This window comes from Giraffa tippelskirchi, chromosome 9 (assembly GCF_054371585.1).
Source record: "Giraffa tippelskirchi isolate mGirTip1 chromosome 9, T2T-mGirTip1v1.2.pri, whole genome shotgun sequence".
Lineage (NCBI taxonomy): Eukaryota > Metazoa > Chordata > Mammalia > Artiodactyla > Giraffidae > Giraffa > Giraffa tippelskirchi.
This window is the reverse complement of record NC_137283.1, coordinates 82,125,067-82,138,277: the sequence shown is the minus strand read 5'-3', so window position 1 is coordinate 82,138,277 and position 13,211 is coordinate 82,125,067. Positions and strand designations below refer to the sequence as shown.

Genomic DNA, 13,211 nt, shown 5'->3' with positions numbered 1-13,211 from the left:
TCATGTGAGAAAGGTGAGCATCCACCCCACCACTGCATCCAGTCAGCCCTGGTTTTTTAAGTACTTATTTTTTATTTATCTATTTGGCTTCACTAGGTCTTAGCTGCAGAATACAGGATCTAGTTCCCTGACCAGGAATCGAACCCAGGTCCCCTACATCGGGAGCACAGAGTCTTAGCCACAGTAGACCACCAGGGAAGTCCCAGCCATCCCCGTTGGCATCTACATTCAAACAAAAAGGCGATCATCTCAAAACAGCACTTGCTGCACATATTAAACAGTTCACTGTTATAGAGCTGAAAGTATCAGGAAATCTAGCTTCCAGTCCTGACCCTACCATAATATCACCTGAATTCAACTAAGTCACTTAGATTCTTCCTCCATCAAAAGAGAAGATGGGTCTAAGTAAGAGGCTCGCTAAGATCCTCTCCAGCACTAAAGCCCTGTGAGATGTGCTGATGGGCTTCTCAGACCCCCATTTCATTGAAGATCAGGACATGCTAAAATCTGATCCCAGAGTTTTCTGCCTGAAGAGAATGGTCGGTAAGAGACCGTATGAGAGGAAGGGGATCCCGGGAGTAGCTTCTAGAGGAAGAACAAGACAAGGAACTCCTCACATAAATAGCCTGGAGCCAGAATTTAATAAAATGTGCACCCACAAGGACTGACAATAGCAGATCAAATGACCCAATAAAGTCACAGGAATCAAACAGCACAAGTTGTGTGTGTGCATCTTGAATTTCACAAGAGACCAGGATACTCAGCTGTTGACTGAAATCTTTTTTAATCTTCAAATCAGAAAGTCCAGAATATTAATCCAAAAGGCCTGTTTCCTACTGGCTTGTAGGTGCATCAAATACAGTAACTATGTACATATCCTCAAAATAAAAATATATGAACATATCTCCACTAAGTTGTAGTCTCATATAGAAGAGTGGGACTATAAGTCAAAGAACTTCACAAAGGATAATGACCAGTAGCAATAGTCTAGGAGAAACTGTTCAATCACTCCATTCATCTATCCATCCTGTCATCCTACAAGCATAAATGAGCTCCTACAACAGGACAGAATAAACGTGAAAATTAATCATATGGAACTCCTGTCTTATGGAAGCAGCCCAAGTGCCCATTAACAGAGGATTGGCTTAGGAAGATATGAGATAGATAGATATATGTGTATACACAATGGAATATTACATAGCCATAAAAAAGAATGAAATACCGCCATTTCCAATAACATGAATAAATGTAGGGAATTTTACAATTAATTAAATAGGTCAGAGAAAGATAAATACTATGATACACTCTATGTGGAATCAATAATAATACAAATTAATCTATATACAAAACAGAAACACTCACAAACAGAAAACAAATGTATTATTACCAAAGGAGAGGGAAAGGGTAAGAGACAAATTAGGAATATGGGATTAAGAGATACAAACTATCAATACTATACACAAAACTGACAAGCTGCAAGGATTTATAACACAGGAAATTTTACCCAGTATCTTGTAATAACCTGTAATGGAATATAATCTGAAAAAAGATAAATCACTATGCCATATACACATGAAATTAACATAATATTGTAAATCAACTATACTTCAATTAAATAAAAAGAATTCGAGTCTTCAAGGAGCTCACAGTTACTAAACTGTGACTCAGAGTCTATTAAATAAGGCAGTCATATTTTGTAAAACTACACTGATCAAAGTTTGGAAAGATGAAATAAATTCTGGAAATTGATGGCAATGTTTTTACAACAATGTGAATGTACTTGATGCTTGATGCTATTGAACTATACACTTAAAATGGCTAAAACAGCAGATTTTATGTTATCAACACCTTACCACAAAAAAAAAAAAAGAGAGAGAGAGAAAAAACTACACAAGTAAGTGCTGCAGTATAGATGTTGTGTAAAAGCACCCAGGGAACAATGGAGAATGAAGTGCTTGCCTTCACCAGCTGATACTCTAAAATATCAAAATTCTAAAACTGATTCCCCCTTCCTTTTTTCACTGCACATGCAAGCAAAAACTTGAGATCTTCCCCTCTAAAAGCAGCCTTCTTTCCAGCAGAGCTGGCAAAAGAGTTTTGGAAGCCACACCCACCATCCAGAGAGAATATACTATTTGGTGACCTGTCACGGGGGCTCCACGCCCTGTTTATTTGTCATCCCAGCCAGAGGGGGTCACCAGATGCTACCTGTAGAGTGCTTCAAGTTCAACAAGTGTCCAAACAAAGATGTGCTTTTTTGCAAAGGACAATGGCTCCAGAAACACCTTGAGAGCAGAAGCAAACTCTCCAGGGAACAGTTGAGCAGAAAGATAAGCAGAGGTAGAAAGAGAAGGAGAACCTGAAAGGCTGTAAGAAGCCAGGCGGTGCCCCATTACCTGACCTTCCAGAGCAACCAGCTCAGGAGAAAGGAGATATCATTGTTACCAATCGTTCCAAAAAGGAACGATTCCGTGCTTCTGAATTACACAACTGGACACCCACAGACTAGCACACAGGGCTCCAAAACAGTGATCTCAGGCCTCAGGGCTACCGTGCTTTCTGCCTTCCATTTCTTGTCCGCTAGCCCAGCATCGGCCTAAGATCAAAACAAGGGCTGAGAAACTGCAGTCGGCTACAGACCAAAGAGATTACGAGGTCATCTGGCTCAGGCTTTCCAGTGCCAGCTGTGCCTCCAAATCTCCAGGGAAGCCGTTGCAGAAACAGAGGGTGCCCCTCAGACCTGCGTTAGGAAGTCTAGGCTGCCAGAGGGCTGTGCAGAGCTACCCGCCTGCAGGGGAAGGTAAGTAGCCAAGGCACTCAAAGAAGAAGTCAGGGGCTGGCCTGCCCCACGACCTGATACTGCCTCTCGTTGGAAGACAGAAACTGGAGAGCCCGAGCTGTGGGCGTGGAGCAGCACTTCTCAAACCGCAGCCCTGAAAACAGACAAGATTTCCTAGAGTGCTAATGCTGCTGCTGCTTAGTTGCTCAGTCGTGTCCGACTCTTTGCGACCCCATGGACTGTAGCCCGCCAAGCTCCTCTGCCCATGGGATTTCCCAGGCAAGAATACTGGAGTGGGTAGCCATTTCCTCCTCCAGGGGATCTTCCCGACTCAGGGATTGAACCAGTGTCTAAAATGCAGATTCCTAGGTCCCTGCCAGCAGTACTGACTAGCGATCTAGGGGTGGGGCCTGAGCTGTATAACCTGAACAAGAGCTGCCCTCAGCAGACTCTCAGGCACGCGAGCGCTCGGGAACCACTGCTAAGTTTCAGCAGCGGGAGCCGCACCAACCTCTCTGGGAGGAAAGACAGGTTGTCTGCCCCCTGAGGAAACAGGGCACAGAGCTATGACATCTAGTAACAGGACTCTCTCCGTGACTCTGCCCTTCCTTCGGGTCCTCAGAGGACTGTCCCCGATAGCTGGAACTCTGGGCCAGTACAGGAACTCTAGGCTGAGTACAGGGAGAAGGCCGTTTGGCAAGATCCCTCCTACCTCCTAGAAGCTTGGCGTTCAGACACCAACGCCAGCCTCTCTTTTAAAGAACCTCTGCTGCTGCTGCTGTTAGCTTCAGTCGTGTCCCACTCTGTGCGACCCCATAGACAGCAGCCCACCAGGCTCCTCTGTCCCTGGGATTCTCCAGGCAAGGACACTGGGTTGCCATTTCCTTCTCCAAAAGAACCTCTAATACTGCCTTGTAGGGGACTTCCCTGATGGTCCAGTGGCTGAGATGCCAAGCCCCCAATGCAGGGGGCCGGGTTCAACCCCAGGTCAGGGAACTAGACCCCACATGCCACAACTAAGCCAAATCAATAATTTTTTTTTTTAAAGCAGAGGAGGCATCTCCTGGCCTCTCAAATGTATTTAAAAAAAGAAGAAGTAGTAAAAGCTCTAAAACTGCCTTCGAGTAACCTGGAATAACAATTTATAAACACAGATGTCAGAAAACTGGCATCTAAGTCTGGAATATACATACAACAGAAGATTATTCATCATTAAAAAGGAAGGAAATTCTGACACACGCTGTAACATGGATGAAGTGGGTTAAAGTCACAAAAAGACAAATACTGCATGAGTCCACTCATAAGAGGTACTTAGAGGAGTCAAAATCATAGAGACAGGAAAAGGAACGGTGAGTGCCTGGGGCTGAGACGGGGAGATGGGCAGTTACTGTTTGATACGTACTGAGTTTCAGTTGTGCAAGATGAATAAACTTCTGAAGACGGATGGTGGTGACAGCTCCACAACATTATGAATGTATTTAATACCACTGAAGTGTACACTTAAAAATACTTAAGACAGTAAATCTCCTGTTATGTATATTTTACTACACAAACACACACACACACAAAATTGGGAGCAAATAAAAAATTTTGCAACTACTTGGGAGAACTAAGGATACCAGTCAAAAGATAAAGCAATTAGAGAAATACTACAAAAAATTAAAACACAAGCCATACCTAACTTTTAAAACACATTATCTTCCCAGCATAGTTAGGGAGTTTGGGATAGACATATACACACCGCTATATTTAAAAAGTAGGACCCACAAGGTCCTACTGACAAGTACAGTGAACTCTGCTCAATGTTACACGGCAGCCTGGGTGGGAGGGGAGTTTGGGGGAGAAGGGATACGTGTACATGTCACCAGGGATGGGTATTACATCTGGGAGGAGCACCTCTGAGGGGAGGGCCCAGGGCTCCAGGAAGTTAAGGAAAACCTGATGGAAAAGGGCCAGGAAAAAAAAAAAAAGAAAAGAAAAGGGCCAGGAGAGGGGGAAGGGATCAAAGTGTGGGACAGCTGGGCGGGGCGGGGGTTGTTCTCAAGACCAGTAGTCCCCAGAGCAGCCAAGAGCGAGTCTCATCCACTGCAGTCACGCAAATCAAGTATACGCATAAATATTATGCAACCAAGTCAGCTTTCTAACTAAATCTTACTAATTTTAAGAGGATTTAAAAATAATAATTGTCAAGACTTGCTTTACAATACTGCCACTCTGATTATCTGCACATCACTACAAATCAAAGCTCTGGTAAGTCCTGTAGTTTTAATACATTGTCCTTCAGTAGTAATGCTATGATCATGCCATATTTTTTCTAGAGACAAAAATGGAATTTCAAAATGCTCTCCCAAAAATAGTTATTTTCTTCTCCCAAAGATTTATACCAAGAATGATCACTGACTGCCTTGAGAAAATAAAAATATGGTCTATAATGGTGGTTTGTTTAAATAATAAATATATTTACTCTATAATCATTATTCACAGCTGAAAGGAAAAGAATTTAATAATAAGCAACAGAGGTTTTGAATGCTGTGCAGGAGTCAAGCAAAGATAAAAATCCAGAGACCAAAGCTTGGGTTGGGTTGCTTCCCCTAACATTTCTTTGACTATACTGACCTCTGGTGGCCATCGGAGGACTTTTTTTTTTTTTTTTTGGACTGAATTGGACTGGACTGAGCAACATTTTTTAATAAAGCGGTCTATTTTCCCCTTGGGTTTCCCTGGTGGCTCAGTGATAAAGAATTCCTCTGCCAATGCAAGAGATACGGGTTAGATCTCTGGGTAATGAAGATCCCCTGGAGAAGCAAATCGCAACCCACTCCAGTATTCTTGTCTGGGAAATCCCACGGAGGATTTGGTGAGCTTGGCAGGCTACACTTCATGGGGTTGCAAAAGAGTGGGTCACGACTTAGTGACTAAATGTTTTGCGTGCCTTAACATTGTTATCACCTAGGGGAATCGTTCACAATGTCTATGCATACTAAATCATCACACAGTACACTTTAAATATTCTACAATTTTATTTGCCAATTATATCTCAATAAAGCTAGAAGGAAAAAACATCTTAACACCAATAACAAGTTCCTAATCAATATGGCTGTCTTCAGAAGGATAAAGATGTCTATAGAATGTGGAAAGGGGACATTACATTTAGTAATGTCTTGAACATTATTAGTTCAAGACCAACGACTTTCATATAGTTTTCATGCATCCACATAACAAGCACATACCGATTTCTACCTTGTGCAAAAGCACTATGCTGGGTCTCAAAGATACAGGGAAATAAGCCTCTGCCTATCAGGTCCTTCCAATCGAGCGACAGGAATGGACCAAGAGACGCACAGTGTGCTACACAAACGTCCAGAGGGGCTAGGCCATCATAGACGATGGCTAAGGACAAAAGCCAGGAGCCAGAAAAACAGCAAAAAAGTGGCTTTCCAGGCAGAGGGAGCAGGAAGGCTCTGGGACAGAACAGACTGGCCAGTTTAGGAAACTTAGGGGATAATACATCTAAAGCATAGAGTTCAAGAGTGAGAGCAGCCCTTAACAAGGCCAAAGAGGTAGGCAAGGACAAGATTTTGTGAATGCTTTCTAATTTTTCAAGCACTTAATTTCCTTAAGAACATTTATCTTTTCTTTTTTTTTTTTTGGCTATTAAATCAATAATGCAGGTCAAGTCCACAAAAAAACTACTGCATGAGCAATCCGGTCATTCTTTCACCCTACAGTCCAGCCTTTCTCCGCTCTCCTAGTCTTTCTCCCCTGGTGCATATTCTGTGCACCCTTCACTGAACAACTTAATCCCTCAGAGGCTGCTACCACAAGGCTGAGATGGTCCCATCCAACCACTGTGTGGAGGGGACTTCTGGATGGGCCAGTCGTGGACACCTGACCCCGTGACCCACCCATAAGCTGCCAGCACCCGTGCAGAGGCTGGACGGCAGGACTCTGAGTATGACGGTTCCTAGGCTGAGTCAATGTGCTCAGCCCAGGTGGAGACCAGAGAACGCCCGGGAGGATGAGAAGAGCAAGGGGGACGGGGCCGACCGCAAGGACAGAGGCGGCCGCTGGCCCCAGAGCACAGGCACTCAGCGGACAGCAGACACCACTCTCTCTGCCCCCTGGAGGCCTGAGCGAGACTCCCTCTGGGGGGAACCTGATGGGGCTCTCTGACTGAGCACCTCACGCGGCTTCTGTGGCTGCATAACCTCAAGTTCTTGGATCACCCTCAGGTCACTTAACTTTTATCGTATTAGTCATCTCCCCCACGATAGTCTTTGAAGACAAAGATCAGCTGGTTAGCTTCCCAGTATCACACCACAGCACTAGAAGCTCTCAACGCATATTTGATGAACAACGGACGGATGGATGGATGGATGGACGGACGGACAGACAGATGGACAAATGGCTGGCTCTTGGGCAAACAGTAGTGAAACCCCACTGGGGGAACAGTGAATAAAGTCCTCGCGCCCGAAAACTCACACCGTGCTTCCTAACCCTCGGCTCCCATCCTCCTGGACCTGCTCTAGGCCCTGTGCTCACCCCAGGCCCCAGGCCCCGGGCTCTCCTCCACCCTCCAGCCCTCTACACCAACCCTCCTCTCACCCAGGTCTCACGAAACACCTACCCTGACCTCCTTCCCTACGAGCTCACACGTCTGTGCCACCCGGAGCTCACCGCCCCGCTCTGCCCATGACTCCCTGTGTGCTTTCTGGTTTCCTGGGCGGCACAGCCTCGCCGCGAGCCGAGCGTGCACTTCATGCTCACACAGATGCTCCAGAACCGTGTGCTGACGAAGGGGACTTAGCTCTGCTTTTCGGACGTGGCCCCCAAACAAATGCTAACTAAAGGACATCTCTTTTCGTTTTTAACAAATGCTAACTAAAGGACATCTGTTTTCATTTTTAATTTATTAAGTACTTGGTACTTTTCCCTCAGCTCACATGCTAATGAATGATTATTCCTTCTAATAAAGTGATTCTCTGATAGAGAATGTGTGTATGTGTTAGTAACTCACTCGTGTCCAACTCTTTGTGACCCCATGGACTGTAGCCTGCCAGGCTCCTCTGTCCATGGAATTCTTCAGGCAAGAATACTGGAGTGGGTAGCCATTCCCTTCTCCAGGGAATCTTTCCAACCCAGGGATCGAACCCGGATCTCCCAAATTGCAGGCAGATTCTTTACCATCTGAGCCACCAGGGAAGCCCTCTCCAACGGAGAAGGGAGAGGGTATTTTTCAAAGGGGACACTTGTCTGTAGACATCTCTGGTTGTCACAACCTGGAATGGGGAGAAGCTACTGGCATTTAGCGGGTAGAGATCAGAGATGCCGCTAAATGTCCAACAGTGCACAAGCCAGCTCCGCAATAAAGAATTTTTTATGTCAAAAGGGAGAAGCCCTGTTCTAATAGGATTATTTTTTAAAGCTCCTATTTGTGAATTTATATATATTTTAATAAATTTCAAAGGAAAAAAAATCAGAAAATATTCAATGACTTTTCAAACACCACAGAGTGATGCTCCAGAGAAAACCTGAGGCAGAGACACGGATGGCATTCTGGGGCCCCTGTCCTGCAGATCTCGGAGCAGGGGAGTTGGCAGAAAACAGAGGAAGTAGGTGGAGGAGCCGGGTGGAAAGAAGGATGGGGAACAGAAGATTGATGTGGATGTCTAAGGTCACTGGAGTTTTTTTTTAATTTTTTATTTTGCAGTGGGGTATAGCTATGACAAACCTAGACAACATATTAAAAAGCAGAGACATCACTTTGCCAACAAAGGTCCATACAGTCAAAGCTATGATCTTTCCCGTAGTCATGTACAGATGTGAGAGTTGGACCACAAAGAAGGCTGAGCACCAAAGAACTGATGCTTTCGAACTGTGTTGCTGGAGAAGATTCTTGAGAGTCCCTTGGGCAACAAGGAGATCAAACCAGTCCATCCTAAAGGAGATCAATACTAAATATTCATTGGAAGGGCTGATGCTGAAGCTGAAGCTCTAATACTTTGCCACCTGATGTGAAGAGCTGACTCACTGGAAAAGACCCTGATGCTGGGAAAGATTGAAGGCAAAAGGAGAAGGGGACGACAAAGGATGAGATGGTTGGATGGCATCACCGACTCAATGGCCATGAACTTAGGAAAACCCCAGGAGGATAGTGAAGGATAAGAAGGCACGGCATGCTGCAGTCCATGGGGTCACAGAGTTAGACACGACTTAGCCACTGAACAGCAACACTAGTTGATTAAAAATGTTGTGACAGCTTCAAGTGAACAGTGAAGGGACTCAGCCATACACGCATATGTATCCATTCTCCCTCAAATTCCCCTCCCATCCAGGCTGCCACATAACACTGAGCAGAGTTCCCTGTGCTGTACAGTAGGTCCTTGCTGGTTCCATTTTAAATATAGCAGTGTGTACATGTCCATCCCAAACTCCCTAACTACCCCTTCCCCCATCCTTCCCCGCTCCAGCAACCATAAGTTCGTTCTCTTAGTCTAAGGTCAATGGCACTTTTAAAACAAAGATAAAGTAGGTTAGACCAATCTCTCATCAGGAGTCATCATTCTGACATAAGATTTGCCAAGTCATAGCTATGTATTCATTACTTAGTTTTAAAATACTCAATGCATGCAATAACTAAGTACAATAAACAACATTTAATAAGCTTTACACTAAAATGTGAACTGTTTTAACCTTCAAATGTTACATAAAAAGAACATGATTAAAACTCCAATATGTTACAAGAAAGGCTAACTCATTGATAACAACATCAAATTAAAAATAAATCACTTAAATTATCTAGATACTCATATTAATATTTTTTCTGTTCACTGAAATAAATGACTTCAGAGATATGTTCCCCACCAAATTTATTTAAAACATTTTAACTTTCCTCTCCCCCACCTATAAAATGTATGTATACTTACATTCACTTGAACTTGGATAGACCAGTCACCAAGTATTGGATGGGAAGATAACTGGAAAGTTTTGGAAACAACTCCAAGATCACTTTTTTCTGATAACCACTGTTGGATCAAATTTGACTTGGGATCCTACAATGAAAACCATGCATGTTAACTATATAAAACCTGCCACAGACACGTGGATCCTACCTGGTTATGAATAAGGTCCCGCAGCACCCCCAGGCACATGCAAAATGGGGGGAGCTCTTGGAAAATGCCAGCTCTATGTTGGGCAAACTCTGGGAGATGATGAGGGACAGGGAAGCCTGGCGTGCTATAGTCCATGGGGTTGCAAAGAGTCGGCCACAACTTGGCAACTGAACAACAACAAAAATACTACCAAAAAAGGCAAATTAAAGTTAATTTTTTCATCATATTCTCCTGAGAATATCTTTATTCTGCTCTACCTTTAATTCTTGGCACCATATTTCCTTCCGCATGAAACACTACAACACGTCCACCTCCAAACACGTTTGCTGCTCTTGCTGTAAGAGAAAATCCCATTGTGGGGATAAGAGGCCCTGTATGTCTGGCACTCAGCCTTCTCATGACCACTCACACATCATTCAATCACTATGATTCTCCTCCAGAGTCGGATTACCCTCACATGATAGCTGAGAAACGTAGCCCCCAGAGAGGTTAGATAAGCCCTCAACCGCAAACAGCTGGTCTAATATCAAAGCTCTGACACATGATGAAATTGAGGCTTCGAATCTATATGTCTTTTGATTCAACAAAAGTATGTCACGAAGGTGCTTAACCAGGAGGATGCATGAAAAACACCTGAGTCTTCCCAGGCTCTCCCAGACCACGTCCCCGTGCACAACATCCATCCAATCCAATCCCAGCTCTGTCCCTTTACTATCTCTGCAATTTGTCTCCTCCTTTGCATCCTCACATTCAGCCACCATTTTCTAACTATTGCAGCTCACCTCTCTCTCCCAGTCTTGCCCGTCCAACGCATCTTCCCCACTGCCAAACACAAACCCAAGACTGAGGCAAAGTGGCTGAAATACCTGGCACAGTTCCTGGCATGTTAACAATGAATAAAAACTGGCTATGATCATAATACTAGACCACCAAGCAACGACGCCGCCTGTTTACCTACAGAATGAGATCAACACTCCTGTGCATAGTTTGTTGCTATGTAGTCGCTAACTTCCATCCATCTGTTCTGTAACCTCATGGACCGTAGCCCACCAGGCTCCTCTGTCTATGAGATTTTCCAGCCAAGAATACTGGAATAGGTTGCCATTTCCTCCTCCACGGGATCTTTCTGACCCAGGGACTGAATATGAACCTCCTGCTTGGCAGGCTGATCTGCCAGGGAAGCCCTTGCACAGTTTATAGGGCTCAGCAAGCTGACCCCATCTACTGTTCTAGGCACATCTTCTTCCCAACACACAGATTTGTTTGTAATTTGCTCCAAATGCCAGTGTACCTAAGCCTCTACAATTGCTGCATGGAAGGCCCTCCTTTCCTTGTCCAGCTGCTGAAATGAGCTCCAAATTCTTCCTTCTCCACACACCTCCAACAGGCAGAAGCCACCACTTCCTGGAGAAACCTCAGGACATCCGGAGTTCACCCCTCTTGACATGTTACTAGTGCTCACGGCTCTCAATCGTTTTCTAGGTTTGTTGGTGCTTTTGTCATTGTTACTTTGGGGTTTGGTGTTTCTTTGTTCCCTGGACTGTGAACTCCTAGCAGTAGAGATCAAACATTTCTCCATTCTTAATTTCTATCCTTACTCGAGGTGGCATTTGGGTCAGAATAAATCTCTCTCCTCCAGCAGGAGAGAGTGTGAAAGTCAGGGTGAGAACAATGCTGACCACTGAGTAAGTGGTCTAGTAAGGCAGAAATCAACTGTGAAAACCAAAGACCACAAGCAGGTCAAGAATCAGAAGGTCACCATGCTTGGCAAGCCCTGGAGCAGGCACTGCAATCAGAGCTGGCTCTCCGCCTCACTGCCAAGGCATGACACCCAGAGCTCAAAGGATCAAAAACGAAAAGCTAATGAATCCAAGCTGTCGAATAATTAAGGAAATGCAAGTGAAAACAATGAAAGGCCATTTTTCTTCTGTCACACTGACAAAAAGAAAAAATAGTTCCCAGGGTTGCTTAAAATGTAGGGAAAGAAACGCGTACAGTCCACTGATATATTATTTTGGTGAAGGTACACATTTTTCCCATGGCCCTACAAACAAAGGAGACCCACACTGAAGGCTTTGATAACCCAGAGGACCTAGGGGGTTGGGTGCGAGTGAGATTAATCCCTCTCGTTTCCCAGGCCTGTCTAGGACCTGGGCATGTCACCAACCAGGAAGACATGGAGAACAGAGAGAGGCCAGAGGTCCTTCCAGGGCACACGAGGATCTGAACAGGTGCACCACAGCAGAGCATTTGCCTGTGGTCACCTCCTGCTGGGATGCGCCCAGCACAACGAAGTGTGATGTGAACATCGTCCCTGTCGCAGACGGAGCAGTCACGTGTCTGGAGACGCAGGGAAAGGGGTCCCCCGCGCACGGCTCGGGATCCCCGTCGGCTTCCTCTGCACAGCGCAACGCCTGCTGCCTGTGCCACACCATCTCAAGCAATAAACTAACCCTGGCTCGAGAAAGCAAGGCTCTCTGCCACTCTCCAGAGTCCTGGATTATGCACAAGGTGGCTCAGTGGCAAAGGATCCGCCTACCAGTGAAGAAGACAAAGGTTCGATCCCTGGGTTGGGAAGATCCCCTGGGGAAGGAAATGGCAACTCATTCCAGAATGCTTGCCTGAAAAATCCCATGGACAGAGGAGCCTGGCGGGCCACAGTCCATTAGGTCACAAAGAGTCGGACATGACTGAGCACAGCACACAAGCATTACGTGTCTAGCATGTAGAATTAAAGACATCAAGTCACTGAAATGTGGTGGCCCCTCCTCTGGCCAAGGATGAGGTTCTGGGTTTGCCACCACTGCTCCAGGCCAAAGTGTCAGAGCACAGCCACAGACAGGATGGACCCCAGGCCAGCCGCTGTGCCCACAAGACCGTCCACCTGTACCAGAAGCAACAACCTCATGAGGAAAGGCAGCCAGGGCAGAAAACAGCGTGCCGGTGACATCACACTATTGTGCTCAGTTGCCTCCGTCGTGTCCGACTCTCTGCGACCCCATGGTCTGTAGCCCTTCAGGCTCAGAGCTCTATCCATAGAATTCTCCAGGCAAGAATACTGGAGTGGGTAGCCATTCCCTTCTCTGGTGGATCTTACCGACCCAGGGATCGAACCCACGTCTCCTGTGTCTTCTGTATTGCAGGCGGATTCTTTACCCACTGCACCACCTGGGAAGCCCCCAGTCACACAGCTGAAACACTTATATTTCCATTGTGTAAGGACAAACTGACTGAAGGAGGCCAGAATTAGGAGGAAAAGGCTTACATTACCATAAACAGGTCCCTGAAGCCCATTTGCGTCCTGAGCAAGCCAGTCAGTA

General features: G+C 45.5%; 1 protein-coding gene and 1 long non-coding RNA gene across 12 annotated transcripts in view; one reads left to right on the top strand and one right to left on the bottom strand.

The window, feature by feature from the left end:
• The window catches only part of CD109 (CD109 molecule), a 198,790-nt gene that overhangs the window by 100,311 nt on the left and 85,268 nt on the right, over window positions 1-13,211 (bottom strand). For all 11 annotated transcript variants that reach the window (XR_014065411.1, XR_014065410.1, XR_014065412.1 and 8 more), the window contains one exon: window positions 9,706-9,831. Coding sequence is in view for 8 of the 11 variants with exons in the window: in XM_081530095.1 (XP_081386221.1) it covers window positions 9,706-9,831 (126 nt within the window). In the remaining 3 variants the exon portion in view is untranslated. The remainder of the gene's footprint in view (window positions 1-9,705; window positions 9,832-13,211) is intronic.
• Window positions 1-13,211, top strand: part of LOC145521485 (uncharacterized) — a 147,054-nt gene that overhangs the window by 80,781 nt on the left and 53,062 nt on the right. The window lies entirely within an intron of this gene.